The sequence below is a fragment of the Martes martes genome, assembly GCF_963455335.1.
Source record: "Martes martes genome assembly, chromosome: 13".
NCBI classification, from domain to species: Eukaryota; Metazoa; Chordata; class Mammalia; order Carnivora; family Mustelidae; genus Martes; species Martes martes.
In genome coordinates this window covers 68,753,072-68,768,994 of record NC_137901.1, presented here as the reverse complement: position 1 = coordinate 68,768,994, position 15,923 = coordinate 68,753,072, and the positions used below count along the sequence as shown (strand labels likewise).

The following is a 15,923-nucleotide window of genomic DNA, read 5'->3' as shown; positions in this document are numbered from 1 at the left end:
ATTATTAGCCCCAGGGATACAGGTCTGTGAATTGCCAGGTTTACACACTTCACAGCACTCACCATAGCACATACCTTCCCCAATGTCCAAAACCCAACCATCCTCTCCTTAACTCCCTCCCTGATAGCCCTCAGTTTGTTTCCGATTCATCTTTTTAATGGCTATACAGTACATTCCATTATAAGGCTGGATTACAATTTAATCAAAACTTGATTAGTGGATATTTTCAGTTGTTTCCAATCCTTTCCTATTATTTAGTAATGCTGCAATGAATAATCTGTACAAACGTCTTAGAGCAAATGTTCAATTTACAGGATAAAATCATAGAAACTCTCTTGCTACAACCTGGACACAACTGGAATTTTAAAAAAATGTTCCCTGACTTAAACTGAATTCAGACTCAAAGGCAGCCAATGAAATTTGTTCTGTATTTGGAATCATATCTGAAGATTGACCATTATAAGTCCTGAAGAAGAGAGCTGGCATGTTTGCTAAAAACACAAGTACAAATTGAAATAAGACGTTTTCTGTACCTACGTCACTCAACACACGTTCCTGTTCCATCCTACCACCAGCCCTGGTCCAAATGCTGGGAAGTAAAATAACTGAACATAAAACCCTTTCTGAAGTGAAAGGATTGGAGATTTGCATTGATCATTTCAGAAGCCCTCCCAGTCTATTAACTCCTACTCATGTACCCACCTGTTTGCAGGAGGAGACTTATAATTCTTATTGGTATAGATTTCTTCTAAACTAAACTCCTTTTTCTTCAACCTGAAAAGAGAACAAAGTAAGTTCTTCATGCTTTTTTTTTTTTTTTAAAAGACTTTATTTCTTTATGAGAGACAGAGAGTGAGGGCACGAGCAGGGGAGAGGGGAGGAATAGACTCCCCATTGAGCAGAGGACCCTAGGAGCATGACCTGAGCTTAAGGCAGATTCTCAACCAAGTAAGCCACCCAGACGCCCCTCTCCATGCTCTCTTAAGAGAGGTAAGACTGAAAGATAAACTCAAAATGGATGAAAGACCTCAACGTGAGGCAGGAATCCATCAGAATCCTAGAGGAGAACATAGGCAGTAACATCTTTGACATTGGCCACAGCAACTTCTTTCAAGATATGTCTCCAAAGGCAAAAGAAACAAAAGCGAAAATGAACTTCTGGGACTTCATCAAGATCAAAAGCTTCTGCATAGCAAAGGAAACAGTCAACAAAACAAAGAGGCAACCACGGAATGGGAGAAGATATTTGCAAATGACAGTACAGACAAAAGGCTGATATCCAAGATCCATAAAGAACTCCTCAAACTCAACACCCAAAACACAGATAATCATGTCAAAAAATGGGCAGAAGACATGAACAGACACTTCTCCAATGAAGACATACAAGTGGCTAACAGACACATGAAAAAATGTTCATCATCATTAGCCATCAGGGAGACTCAAATCAAAACCACATTGAGATACCACCTTACACCAGATAGAATGGCCAAAATTAACGAGACAGTAAACAATGTGTATTGGAGAGGATGTGGAGAAAGGGGAACCCTCTTACACTGTTGGTGGGAATGCAAGTTGGTGCAGCCACTTTGGAAAACAGTGTGGAGATTCCTTAAGAAATTAAAAAAATAGAGCTACCCTATGACCCTGCAATTGCACTACTGGGTATTTACCCCAAAGATACAGATGTAGTGAAAAGAAGGGCCACCTGTACCCCAATGTTCATAGCAGCAATGGCCACAGCCACCAAAATTGTGCAAAGAAGCAAGATGCCCTTCAACGGATGAATGGATAAAGAAGATGTGGTCCATATATACTGTGGAGTATTATGCCTCCACCAAAAAGGATGAATACCCAACTTTTAAATCAACATGGACGGGACTGGAAGAGATTATGCTGAGTGAAATAAGTCAAATAGAGAGAGTCAATTATCATTATAGTTTCACTTATTTGTGGAGCATAAGGAATGACATGGAGGACATGGGGAGATGGAGAAGAGAAGGAAGTTGGGGGAAATCGGAGGGGGAGACGAACCATGAGAGACTGTGGACTGTGAGGAATTAACTGAGGGTTTTGGAGAAGGTCTTTCAGCCCTTCCGCAATGAGTTTTAAATGGCTCATGTGCACAGCACATACTAGATTTTTTCTTTTCTAGGCTGTTAATTTTCAGTTTTATGAAATTTTGTCCATTTATATTTACTGGCAATGATATAACTGTATTTTTATCTATTATCATATTTTACAGCTTCTTTTAATCCTACCTTTTCAGTGTTTTTCTTCTCCTTGACTGACTGCTTACTTTCTCTTTTTTATCCCCCCTTACTGGCTTGGAAATCATACCTTCCTCTTTTAGTGGTTGGCAAGAATTTCAGTAAGTATTTTTAACTCAGAAACTGAAGTACATCATTTTTACCCTTTTCCCAAACACAGGTCCCTGGAATTTTTAATCCCAATCAAACCCATCTCAATTTGTATGTTACCTGTGTTCTATTTTGTCTGTCTCCCTTTTCATTTTGTAATTTATTTGGTGAAGAAACCAGGTCGTTTGACCTGAGGCTTCCCCAGTCTAGATTTTCTCGAGTACACCTACGCAGTATCATTTAACCTGTTTCTCTGACCCAAACATATGGGAACTACTATAGGTATTTCCTACAGACCGACAATTAGATATAGAGGCATTATCAGATTTAGGTGTTTTGATAGGAAGATTTTTAGATGGTGGTATATACTTAAATCATGAGGGACCTGTTATTGACTTTTTTTGTAATACTAATAGCCACTGAAAAAGGTTGACTACATTTATTACTTCTTTAGGGTCATACATGGTGATAGTCTATCACTCCTCCAATCATAAGGTAGAATTCTTCTATCTAAATTGAAAAACCTCATGCTCATCAATTACTTGGTAATCCTGAGGTACAAGGTATACGTTTGGAAAAACAAATCATACTTGGTTCTTTCCCCTTATTTACTGATTTCCAAAACAATTAATTGGTTCCCTAATCTCATCCAAATACGGCCAATGGATTGTAGGGGCGTCTGGGTGGCCCAGTCAGTTAAGTGTCTGACTTTGGCTTGGGTAATCATCTCAGGGTTCTGGGATCGAGCCCCACACAGGGCTCCCTCCTCAGCTGGGAGTCTGTTTCTTCCTTTCCCTCTGTGGTCTCTCACTTTCTCTCAAATAAATAAAATCTTTTTAAAAAAGTTTCATTATAAACTATCGCATTTAAACACATTTCTTGTGCTTTAATCTTTTCAATGCTCAGACCATTTCATCTGTGGCCAATGGGAGTTCCAAACTGGTTCCTGATCTATTTGACATGACCTTTGTAGTCTTTGAGAGCTTTAGCACTTCCTGGTAAGAAAAGATATTCTATATGCATCTTTTTTAAAAAAATAATTTATTTACTTATTTGAGAGAGACAGTGAGCGAGCAGGAGCAGCAAAGGGAGAGGAACACGCAGACTCCATGCTGAGCACGGAGCCCAATGTGGGGCCCAATCTCACAACCCCGCAATCATGACCTGAGCCAAAATCAGAAACAGGATGCTTAACTGATTGAGCCCGCCAGGTGCCCCTACACTCATCTTCTACATTTTCTGCTACAGAACTTTAATCAGTCCTTGAGAAGTCTTGGTTCATATACTATAAAATTCACCCTTTTATTCATTTATTTGTGTATACTCACTTCATTTTGGCTACTATGTGGAAGAGGAAAGCTGTAGGTCACCACACTTATCTAAGTAGAAACTTATTTTCAGAGAGCATAACTTTTACATTAACTATTATGAAAGAGCAAATCATCACAATGTTTCTGTATATTTTAAACCTGTCATTCAGATAAGAAAAACAGTCTGCAGAGCACGTCAATTAACTCTGTCATCATGTTTTAGTTTCTTTCTGAAAATCTTACGAGGTTTTGTTTGGTTCAATTTCAATTCAGCAAAGAACATGCTCATGGAAGATACACAAAGTAACAACACATATATAATTTTTAATAGTGATTAGCACTGGCATTCCAACAGACAGCAGCTTCTCTGCTTCTTACTGGTAGCAATTGCTACATTAAAGATGTCTGATGGACGGTCTGAAAGTGAAAGTCATTCTGACTGGCAAATCAGGGCAGTATGTGTCATTTCTGCGCTGAGGTGAAAGTTGGTAAACAGAGCTCAGATTCTGGAATTTCTGGCCCTTAACAAACTCTGCCTTCTTCAGAGAGGCTTCACTCACTGGAATGGTGCAGTCTGCCTCAAAAGCACATGTTCTGTGGAGAGACCACCTTGCCCAGAGTGGTTTTGGCGAGAGTCTACATTTGAGTGTCTTCCCATCTGGTGGGTGCTCTCTCCCTCATCACTTGATTTGTTTTTATGACTTGCACCATGAGGAAGGCAATTTCAGAGAAAACTCTCTGCATAAGGTGTGGTCTTGAGGCTGAGATGTGCTGATATATACGCTAAGCAGAATACAGCAACAACTTTTGATGGCACCGTGTTTTCTGGCCTAGAAAATGACTAGGGACATTGAATCCCTAAGGTGACCAAACTGCTTGAGTAACAATGACTTTTATATTCTGAGGCACAGAGAACAAATCTCTATATGCGGCCAAAGACAAAATATCAGGCATTTGGGGGGTAGGTTCAAATCCTCATTTTGAGCAATCACATCTCTCATTTATAAATGTTTATAGAAGACATGGCTGCAGAAATAGTCTATATAAAACACAGAAGTCTTAAGAATTCCTATTTCCCGAAACCTCCATTGTTTTATACAAATGGCAGCATTCCAGACAATTGTGGCTCTAGCGTAACATTACTTTAAGACATTGATTATATAAAATGGTACAACTTGGTTTTTTGAAAGATTATATGGCATTCTGTTCTTTTGAATAGATGTACCATAAATTATTTGATCAGACCCATATTTTTCTTAGTCTTCTGACATTATCATGTTGTAGTGAGTTTTAACCACGTCATTTCCTATACATGGAAGTGTATCTGTATCAGAAATTCCTAGACATCCAAAGGGTCTGCACATTTCTAATTTTAATACAGCCCTCCAAACAAGCAATGTGGTGTTATGATCACTTGTTCCATTTGGGTAAGAGCTATTTTCACTTCTTTACCTGTGGACCATCTATCTAGTCACATCCTTTGCCCAGTTTTCTGTGGGGATTTTCATTTTCTCTTATCAATTTGTAGAAGTCTGCTATGTTTGTATGCACAAGCACGTGTATGTATGTAAATTAGCCTTTTGATAGGAGTTTGTGGTTTCTTAAAATTTTACTTTTTCAGCTTTATTGACATATAACTGACAAAACTGTAAGACATTTAAAGTGTACATCTTGAGGCTCTGTTATGTGTATACATTGTGAAAGGCCTCCTCCCATCTAGTCAATTAGAAGTTGTGGGTTTGTTTTTCTTTTTTAAAGTTCTTATTTGAGACAGAGTGTACGCGTGCAAAAGGACAGGGTGGGGGGGCAGTTTCAAGAAGACTCCCCACCAAGTGCAGAGCCCATAACCGAGGCTCAATCTTAGGACCTAAGATCATGACCTGAATAGAGTTAGGCACTTAACTGACTAAGCCACCCAGGTGCCTTACAAGTTGTGTTTTGACTTTGTTTATGGTATTTTTTTTTCTAGCAGAAGTGCTAGATTTTTATGAAATATATTTCTCAGACTTTTATTTTATGGCTCTGGACTTTATATTCTAGTCAGTCACTCCAGTTAGAAATTTCCTACGGGCAGAGGCACCTGGCTTGTTCAGTCAGTGAAGCATGTGACTCTTGATCTTGGGGCCATGCTGGGGGGAGAGTTTACATTAAAAAAAAAAAAAAATTCCTATGGTTTCCTCAAGTATTCTTTTTTTTTCCCCCAAGATTTTATTTATTTGACAGACAGAAGAGCAAGTAGGCAGAGAGGCAGGCAGAGAGAGAGGAGGAAGCAGACTCGCTGAGAGCAGAGAGCCAGGACTCTGGGATCATGACCTGAGCCGAAGGCAGAGGCTTTAACCCACCGAGCCCCCCAGGTGCCCCTTCCTCAAGTATTCTTACAGTCTGATTTGTTTCCATTTAAATCTGAGTCATTTGGAATTTCTTCTGGTAAAAGGTCTAAGATACAGATTCAACTTTATTATTTTTTTTTGAAGATTTTATTTTTAAGATTTTATTTTTTGAGAGAGAGTGAGAGAGTGAGCAAGAGAAAACATGAGAAAGGGGCTCAATATTCCAGGACTCTGGGATCATGACCTGAGCCCAAGGCAGACACTCAACAGACCCTGAGCCACCCAGGTGATCCCAAAATTTTACTTTTCAGTGATCTTTATACCCAACATGTGGCTTGAACTTACAGCCCCAAGAACAAAAGTTGCATGTTCTACTGACAGCCAGGCAGGCAACACTCCCCACCAAGTTTATTACTTTTAAAATGGCTACCCAGTTGCCACTGATTTGAGGGGACACCTTGATCACATACTAAATCTATGTGTTTGTGTCTAGTTCTGGACTTTCTATTTTAATTTATCAATTTGTATGTTTAATGCTCTGGCACAACACCATTCTTATTTACTGAGACTTTACAATATATTTTAATATCTCTCAGGATTAGTACCTCTCTTATTTCACCCCTTTTCTGAATTTTCCTCGCTATTCTTGCTTCTTTATTCTTCCATGTGACTGTGTTAAATGCCACTTTTCCATTTATTCAAATCTCTTCTTAAAAGGACAGTCTCTTGGTCAAGTGAACTGCATTCATATTTCTGGTGTATACTGGCATGTACCAGCTATCAAATTATTGCTTCTTAGATTAAAATGTACCTTTTAGTACCTACTCTGTGAAAATGGAATCTTGGACTCTCAAAGCATTTCTTCTTTACAGTAAGTGTGACGCTAAAATCTTTGGCAGAAGAGGGCACTGGGGCAACACTGTAGGAGGAAAGGAGCTTCTCTTCCTGGTTCTGATAAACTCCCCCCACCCCCCATCACTGTGCGTGCTTGTTGGGATGTCAAGGAGGGGCATCTGGTGTGGGCTCAGCCCTAGCTGTGTGGACAGAGCATGTAGTCCTTCAGTGCTCTGGCAACCCTAGCCTAGTGATCATGTCACATGTTTCCGCGTCAGGAAATACGTGGCACTCCAGGCTATAAGCTTGCACTCCAACTTCCTGAGAGCTGTTTCCTGTGGCCCTCCTGAAAGAAATACCACATGCTCCAGGACTTACATCCGAAGCAGTATCCCCTTCCCCTGCATGCCCACCTACCTCAGCTTGTCTGCACCCTGCAAAGTTGCTATTTCCTACTTGCCTAGCTCTGGCCTTAGCAACCCAGCCATCCAATAGGTTGCAACTATACCCTCTCCAACAAAGTCTAAATGGCAACCTAGGGAGGTGGCCCCTCTTCCAAGTTTGTCCTTCTTTGAGTACTTGCCCTCAGTCTTAGGGTACCCTCAGAATTCTCTGTACATCTTGTGGTTACTCTCCTATTATAGTTTTAAGATTTTATTTTACCATTTCCCTATTTAACGTACTGTGTAGTTTGTCTGGTTGGACTGACAGACACATGAACTCCCAAGAGCTAAATAAGGTTGCTGTTAAATAACCTAGACCAGTGGCATTCACACCAGTGTACCAGAAGACATGCCACAGAGTACATGAATACCCAGTTTTAGTGGGATCTCTCAATCTTTAATTTCCTAGAACTTCTAGTCATGTGTTTGAGAAGTGTCCTTGAATGTTTATGCAGATTTTTCCATCCCCACGAATTCTTTCAGAATAGCACCTATCCATCCCCAATGTTACTTCAGTAAATGAGTCAAATCAGTGATCTTGCTAAGTCCCCTTCAGTAATTAATGAAATCACAGTAAACTTGTACTGGATTGGTCTTTCCCTATCACATGTAGTTCCAGTAAGAGAGGAGTGGCTTTAGAAATAGGGTACTTTGGCTGGTGTCAGAATATTCAGATTTCATATATGCTGCAGAATGGGTTTGTCAGGGTGACCCTACATCATGGGTCTCCTGATTATCATCAAACAATGCCTCCTTAAGAAGGAGGGCCTACTTAACAGTCAATTCTTCTTTCTTAAAATATACCACTGAAATGTTTACCAACACTATCAAACATTCTTAGATGAAGTGTGTAAAACCCACAAACAAAAATTTTAAGTAATTTCCTTCAGTTAAGGAATAAACTTAACAAATCACATTAAGAAAAATTTAATTCGATTATTTAATCCTCATCTTATTTTAGCTTATAAAGTGTTGTAACTTCTATACCTGTTAACAACAGCAAAAATTACAGGATACTGCCATGTAAGTTGGTTTCACAGTACACTTTTCTCCTACATTAAATACTGAAGCAGTCCTAAGATTTACATAAATAGGTTTATTTGATGTTTTACATGACTCTTTATTGTTCCTAAAAGTCCAATAACATTGTTTGATTCATGTATGCATATACATTTACTGAAGCAGTATCATGCTTTTACCACACTCCTCACTTCATTATTTATTTATTTATTAAAAAATACTTTATTTATTTATTTGAGAGAGACACAGCGAGAGAGGGAACACAAGCAGGGTGAGTGGGAGAGGGAGAAGCAGGCTCCCCGCCAAGCAGGGAGCCAAATTTGGGGCTCGATCCCAGCACCCTGGGAGCATGACCTGAGCAGAAGGCAGATGCTTAATGACTGAGCCACGCAGGTGCCCCCTCATGTCATAATTTATTATTCCAGCTACACATTACATTAGTTTATTACAAATCCAGTAATGAGAAACAGCATTACCATGTTATTTTAATAATGTGCTATTAAAATAAATTATATATTTGTTATATATGATTTTAATTTTGACTTACAGCTTTTACAAGTAAGATATTTTCAGAACTTATATCTATATATAAATGCAAGATATTTTACTGGTAAGATATGTTCCATAATTTATTTCTCAATGGTTTGCATGGTTTTCTTAAGTGCGAATTAAAACATTTACTTGAGTTGGAAAACAAAAGTTAGGGAGTAAGAATGATTTGGCTGATGGGCTTGAATAATAAAAACTGTGTATGCCAATTCAGTTATATGTTAAGGGGTTAGGGAATGTGCAAAATGGGTGAAGGAGAGTGGGAGATTAGGGTTTCCTGCTACGGAATGAATAAGTCACAGGGATAAAAGGTATAGCACAGGGAATATAGTCAATGGTATTATAACAGCATTGTATGGTGACAGATAAGAGTTACAACTGTGTTGAGCACAGAATGGTATTATAACAACATTGTATGGTGACAGATAAGAGTTACAACTGTGGTGAGCACAGCATAATGTGTAGTCTTGTTGAACCACTGTACTGCAAATGGGAAACTAATGTAACATTTTGTCAAGTGTATTAAAAAAAAGTTGAATGTCAAGGCTTTTCCATACATTTACTACACTAAATCTGAAACTTCAAGGTTTTTTGACAGAAGAGGATGGGAATAAAAAGCACTTTATCAAAAGGTATCTTAGACTAAGGTTTGTTAAAAATCTTATTTTTTCAACCTCTTTCATTATATCAACTTAAATAAAGTATCTCTAAGTGAAAGACCAGCATACAAATTATTGGGCATCTGACACTTACTGGTCAGATCTTTTTGGTGTGTTGCTTGTACAATGAAACACTCACTGTTTCAATGCCTGGTAACAGAACCTATATGAATCAGCACTTGTCAGTTCTTAGCTTTCAATAAAATTAGGTGATAAATCATTAAATATAATTTGATGATAGACCACTCTGTGACTTTTTGGTTAATAATGTTACTTGAAAGAAGTTAAAAGGACTGAATGTCATTACTGTATTAACTGTCTCTACTTCCAACTACTTATTTATCATAAAAAGGTTTTTCAGAACTTATATCTATATATAAATGCAAGATAGAATACATCTGATTTTGAATCCTGTTTCGTTCTAGTAGTAAGTACTATTCAACCTAGGGTATCTGATTTATTTCAAAATTTCTCTTATAAAGACATATGGTAGGATGATCAATAAAAGAACTGTAAGATAAAAATATATTAAGACAAAAACCATATGGGAAAAGTAGGTCAATTATGATTATAGCAATAATTATTGCATTTGTGTTGTGTGAAGCAATGTAATAGGCACAGTACACATTTTTTCCTCAACTGGACTGTACAGCAATCTTAAGTGTTAGGAATTCCTACTACACTTTATAGACACATTCTTGAAGTTCAGGAAGGTTTAATAACTTACCTGGAGTCACTTAAGGGACTACTGTTAGGCTTCTATTTGCCAGTGAGAAATGAAGGAGTGAAATCCACCACAAGAAAACGTAACTCTGGAGATCTTTTATAAAATGTTATTTTCATAGTGTGTCTGTGTAATTTACAGTACACCAAACACCTAATTTGGTAATCTGTTTTTTCTTTCCACTTCCCATTTTAGGGTTAGCAATTATCTCTGTCATAAAAAATAAATCTTTAGAAACCAAGTTTTTAAAGGCCATGATATAGACCATAGCATGGATCTGGAATTTTCTTAAAAAAAAAAAAAAAAAAAAAGAAAGAGAGGAAGAAAAAAAAATTTCAACTTCTTTCTCTCATGACATTAGGTCCCTTGTCAATTTGCACCAGCATGTTGTGAGCTTGGGCTGTGGGTTCAGGTAAAAACCGTGTGAGAGAGAAGCCACCTGAGCCACGACTGACACCATGGCCTAAAACAGGTGTCTTAAACACTAAGCCCTGGCATCCTTGTCTAAACCCGGGAGCGACAACTGTGCTGACCTCTCAGCACCACTGGGGGACAAACAGACTATGTACACAAAGGGACAGGATAATATCTGGCATAGTGAGCTTGATAAAAATGATTAAGAATGCAGAACAATATCCCTGGCACATCAATCTCTGGTCATATTACCAATTAACTGTTTTGGATAAATTCCTAGAAGTGTAATAAATAGCGTAGAATGTATGACCATTTAAAAGGTCATTATCTTCTACCAAACAATTTTCCAAAAAAGTGGACCTATGTGTATGTAGAAGGAGCTCACCTTTTGGGTCGAGGAAGGCCCATAGGGGTAAGATTAGGGTCTGGCTTAGGAATGGTTTTCCGGATACGAATCTGTGAGACTTTCTTTGGCCTCTTCTCTGGCTCAGCCTATTTTTAAAGATTAAGAAGAAAGATGGTCAAGTTGTAAGACATTTTAAATACATAAAGTCCTTTTTCTTGACACTCTAAGATTTTGCTTCCTCAGTTTATAGATGACTCTAACTCATAGTTTATGACAAAGCTCTACTTACTCCTGCTGACAGTGTTCTCAGCAACCACTCCCTTTATATTATTAGAAGAGAATCCGTACATTCAGCTCAGATATTGAGATTAGCAATATGAAAGCCTGTTAACTGTTGGAGACAGAGAGAGATTGCAAAATTGAAGAATACCATTGTTCACTCATCTTTGAATGCATGAAGCAGCTCTTTGGTCTAATACTCTAAATACTGTTAAATGCTATCATTGAAAAAAAGGGACCTGGAAAACAATGCAGATTCAGAGATCCAGAGTAGCCTTCAGTGGCCAAGCAGAAAAACCCCTGCTTTGGTAATCTCCAGCATTCAGCTGAAGCTAACAGTGATAAGCAAAGACACCCAGGGGCCTGTGTACCCATCATGTGATCTGCAGACCTCAATGGACACTTCCAGTACTGCCCCCGACTCTATCAGCTCTTTACATTTACCTCCTTCTCTTCTGGAGGGCTGCTCTGTGGATGGGGGCATGCCGCTGCCACACTATCCAGCTCATCAAATTCAGGAACCTGGAACTCGGAGGCTGAAAGCAGGAGCTTGCTGACAGCTGAGTCTGTTACCAAGCAAGACTTTGGTACCAAGGCAGGGAATGGAGGCTCTAGTCTAGCACCATGGAAAGAAAAACGGAGAAGGAAAATATGAGACAGGTTTCGCTTTCTACCTGGGCACATACAATTCCTTAACATCAGACTAAGGTTGAACATCTTCCCTTTTTCCAGCAATGATGTTCCCAGCCAAGGGATTCTCTAGTTATTTCTGGACACAGCCTGTGTCTACATATTTAAAAAAATTATGAGGATGTGGCCAATCCTTTCCTTTTATAAGGAAAGATATAAAAAGGAACAGACTCTTTGGAGGAAAAAGGCATTTAGTGAACTGAACAAAAGAACTGTGCTCAGATAAGATCAAGCCCATCAAGGCAATGAAGATGGCTCTATGACCAAGAGATAGCTTGACAGGGAATCTGTGGTTCAATGAGCTGGCTAATGATTTTGACTTTTTTTCAGTAAATGGTACTGATTACACATCCTTAGGTGCTACTTAGGATAAAAGATATCTGAATCTCAGATCGTGTTTGGAAGGAAAAGATGTCAGAATCATGCTGTGCTCGATGTACACCATCTGCCAGCGCGTCCTCTCAGGTGCTGTGTTTACTTGCACATTCGCTCTTTCCTTGGTCTCCCACACATGCACACAAACTCATTGCAAGCCCTCTGTACCAGGTGCTGCTGGAGGCTTACCTCATCTGACTGCCACTGGTGTTATAAGAAGCTTCCATGCCTGGAAGAGGCACATATGGTAACATGGTGTGGCTGAGGTGGAGCAAAAGTACAAAAGCAACAGGTTAGGGCAGTGGAACAACAGGAAAGTTTTGATGCCACTGTGGTACTCAAAGGTTTTGATGCCCCGATGGCACATGATATGCAATTAGGCCCCAGGAAGACAAGAAATGTCAGTCACTCAGAAAGAAGAAAAACCGCCTCCAGTCATGAGAATTACATTTGCGTGCCCACCACTGGAATGGAGGCAGGCTGATGGGAAGATATTTTCTAACTTATATGGGAAGAAGATAGAGAGAGTAACAAAGAGAGGACAGTAAGAGAATGGAGGGGAACAAGGATGACTTTGAGTCTTACACCTTCTGTTGTTAAATATATATCTTAAAAGATTTCAAGAAATGATTCACAGATAAAAAATCTTATATTTTATTTTATTTTATTAATGCCATTAAAATAAAATCTAATTTTTTAAAAAAGATTTTATTTATTTATTTGACAGAGAGAGAGAGATATCACAAGTAGGCAGAGAGGCAGGCAGAGAGAGAAAGGGGAAAGCAGGTTCCTTCCTGAGCAGAATGTCTGATGCGGGCCTTGATCCCATGACCCTGGGATCATGACCTGAGCCGAAGGCAGAGGCTTAACCCACTGAGCCACCCAGGTGCCCAAAATAAAATATAATTTCTATACCCTTAGAGAAGATTATGAAGGAACCTTGTTTTATTTAAAGCCAAGTTCCACAGAAAACATGGTTATGTAGAAGAAAACCACTAACAGGATTAGCTCCTTTATAATTAAACTTTTATTTTTATAAATGAAGCAATGGTATTCATCACTTATAGATACATCAATACGTGATAGTGGAGAGCTTTTTGTGCCTCTCAAAGTAAAACCTGTATCAGTTTCTACTGAATTTGGATCACAGTACAGGTTTAATTAATGAGGTGTTTGTATGGCCATAAAACAATCCACCTTCTCTTAGAAGTAGATTTGCTCAATGTCTAGAAAATAAAGATAATTCAGATTTTTAGAAGGTTTAGCACTAATTCAGGATTCCTTGACAGGTACTGATAAAAGGAAAGAGGCAGGGTGTATACTGGAAAAGCAGCAGACCAAATCAGAAATCAGGAGACCCTGCGTCTAGGTCTAGTTCAGCTGAAACACTAACCTGATCAGGGTTAGAAAAAACCATATGCCTCAAGATCATCATCTATAAAAACAGCGAAAAAGAGGCCCATTCAACCTATATTATTGAGTGCTTAAGGTTCAAATAGAATCTTATGGGGGTGCCTGGCTGGCTCAGTCAGAAGAGCAGGCAAGCTCTTGATCTTAGGGTCGTGAGTTCAAGCCCCACATTGGGAGTAGATTAAATAAATAAAACTTAAAAAAAAAAAATCCTATGGGCTGCCTGGGTGGCTCAGTTGGTTGAGCATCTGCCTTTGGCTTGGGTCATGATCCCTGGGGTCCAGGGACTGAGGCCCACATTGGGCTCCATGCTCAGCAGGAGCCTGCTACTGCCTCTCCCCCTGCTGCCTCACCCTGCTTGTGCACTTGCTCTCTCTCTGTCCAAAAAAAAAAAGCTACAGAAACAAATTAATTTAACATTTGTTAAGTCCTGCTTTCTTGGGTTACCCAATTTATCATGCTTAATATTTCTAAGTATGTTTAGAAAAACAGCAAACTTCTAAACTTAAAGTCAAGGCATATGATGTTAAGGCACTTCTAGAACCAACAACAAGGGAAAGTCCCTACCCCCACATTACACTTGAACTGAACTAAAATAAATAAAACAAAGTAAAATGCTAGACAAAGGAAGGGAGGGAGAGAAAAAAATATCCCACACCAGGAAACAGAAGTCAGGAGGGAAAAGAGTTCTGGATGAAGGAAAAGGCCAAAGGCCACACATCTTCACACGGTACAACAAAGAACTGGCCTGCATTCGAACCTCAGGCATGAACATAGCGTAGAGAAGGTGCAATTTAAAGCTGTGTGTCAAAAATAAATAAATAAAGCTACGTGTCAGACACTGAGCAAAGTGTGGTTATGACATCATAGAGGCATACTGACAAACCAGACAAAATAAAAGGAGTACACTATCATTTAAAACAATCTGAGTCAGGGGTGCCTGGGTGGCTCAGTCAGTTAAGAGTCTGTCTGCCTTTGGCTCAGGTCACAATCTCAGGGTCCTGGGATTGAGCCCCGTGTCGGGCTCCCTGCTCAGTGTGGAGTCTGCTTCTCTCTCTCCCTCCGCCCTTCTCCTGCTTGTGCTCTCTCTCTCTTGCTATCGCTCTTTCTCTCAAATAAATAAATAAAGTCTTTGGGAAAAAAATTAAATAAAAAAATAAAACAATTTGATTCATTCCAGAGTATTTTTTGTAACTACACTATATGAACATTTTTCTATTAACTACAAGACAAGTACTTAGAAGAGCATTCATCCCTCAATTTCCATCAGCCACATTCAGGTTCTGGGGTGTTTTTCTGAAACTCTTTGATTTAGTTAGTTTTCTGCTAAGATGCTCAGGGAACTTTGCAATATGCGCCAGATAGCATTTTAGTGACACAGAATGATTCTGCACAAGAGACTGCACAGACACACAAAAAACAAGGCCTCTTCCAGGCTATTTGTAATTTTAAGGCTTTGATGGTGCTGAGTTTTTAAATTATAGCAACGATGAAGGCTAATTAAAAAAATGTTCAGTTTCTGTTTGAGGGATTACAAATAGGATTTATTATGTCTGAGACAGATCTTCAGGAATTTAACTCTCAAATTCTTTTTCCTCTTATTTTTATAAGGAGGTAAAATGAGGGGCACCTGGGTGGCTCAGTCAGTTAAGTGTCCAAATCTCAATTTCAGCTCAGGTCATGATCTCAGGGTTGTGGGACTGATCCCTGTGTACGGACTGGGATCAGCAGGGAGTCTGCTTGAGATTCTCCCTCTCCATCTCCCTCTTGCCCCAACTCCCTCTCTTTTTTTTTTAATAAATGTTTTTGTTTTTGTTTTTTTAAGATTTTATTTATTTATTTGACAGAGAGAGATCACAAGTAGGCAGAGAGGCAGGCAGAGAGAAAGAGGAGGAAGCAGGCTCCCTGTTGAGCAGAGAGCCCAATGTGGGACTTGATCCCAGGACCCTTAGATCATGACCTGAGCCGAAGGCAGAGGCTTAACCCACTGAGCCACCCAGGTGCCTCTCCCAACTCCCTCTCTAAAATAAATAAATGAAATCTAAAAAAAAAAGAAGGTAAAATGATATTGGTGAAATTATTTACAAGTATTCTAAGTGGTCAAATCCGTCTTCTCTGGCTCACTTAAAATTCTATAAATTGTACAACTATAGTATGTAAATGTCAATCTTTGAATCCTCTCT

General features: G+C 39.1%; 1 protein-coding gene across 1 annotated transcript in view; it reads right to left on the bottom strand.

Moving 5' to 3' along the window:
• PRR14L (proline rich 14 like) overlaps positions 1–15,923 on the bottom strand; it is a 56,690-nt gene that overhangs the window by 2,925 nt on the left and 37,842 nt on the right. The window contains exons 7-10 of the mRNA XM_080821386.1: positions 12,520–12,591; positions 11,710–11,881; positions 11,026–11,132; positions 703–774 (exon numbers count right to left, since the gene is read on the bottom strand). Coding sequence (XP_080677512.1) covers positions 703–774; positions 11,026–11,132; positions 11,710–11,881; positions 12,520–12,591 — 423 coding nt within the window. The remainder of the gene's footprint in view (positions 1–702; positions 775–11,025; positions 11,133–11,709; positions 11,882–12,519; positions 12,592–15,923) is intronic.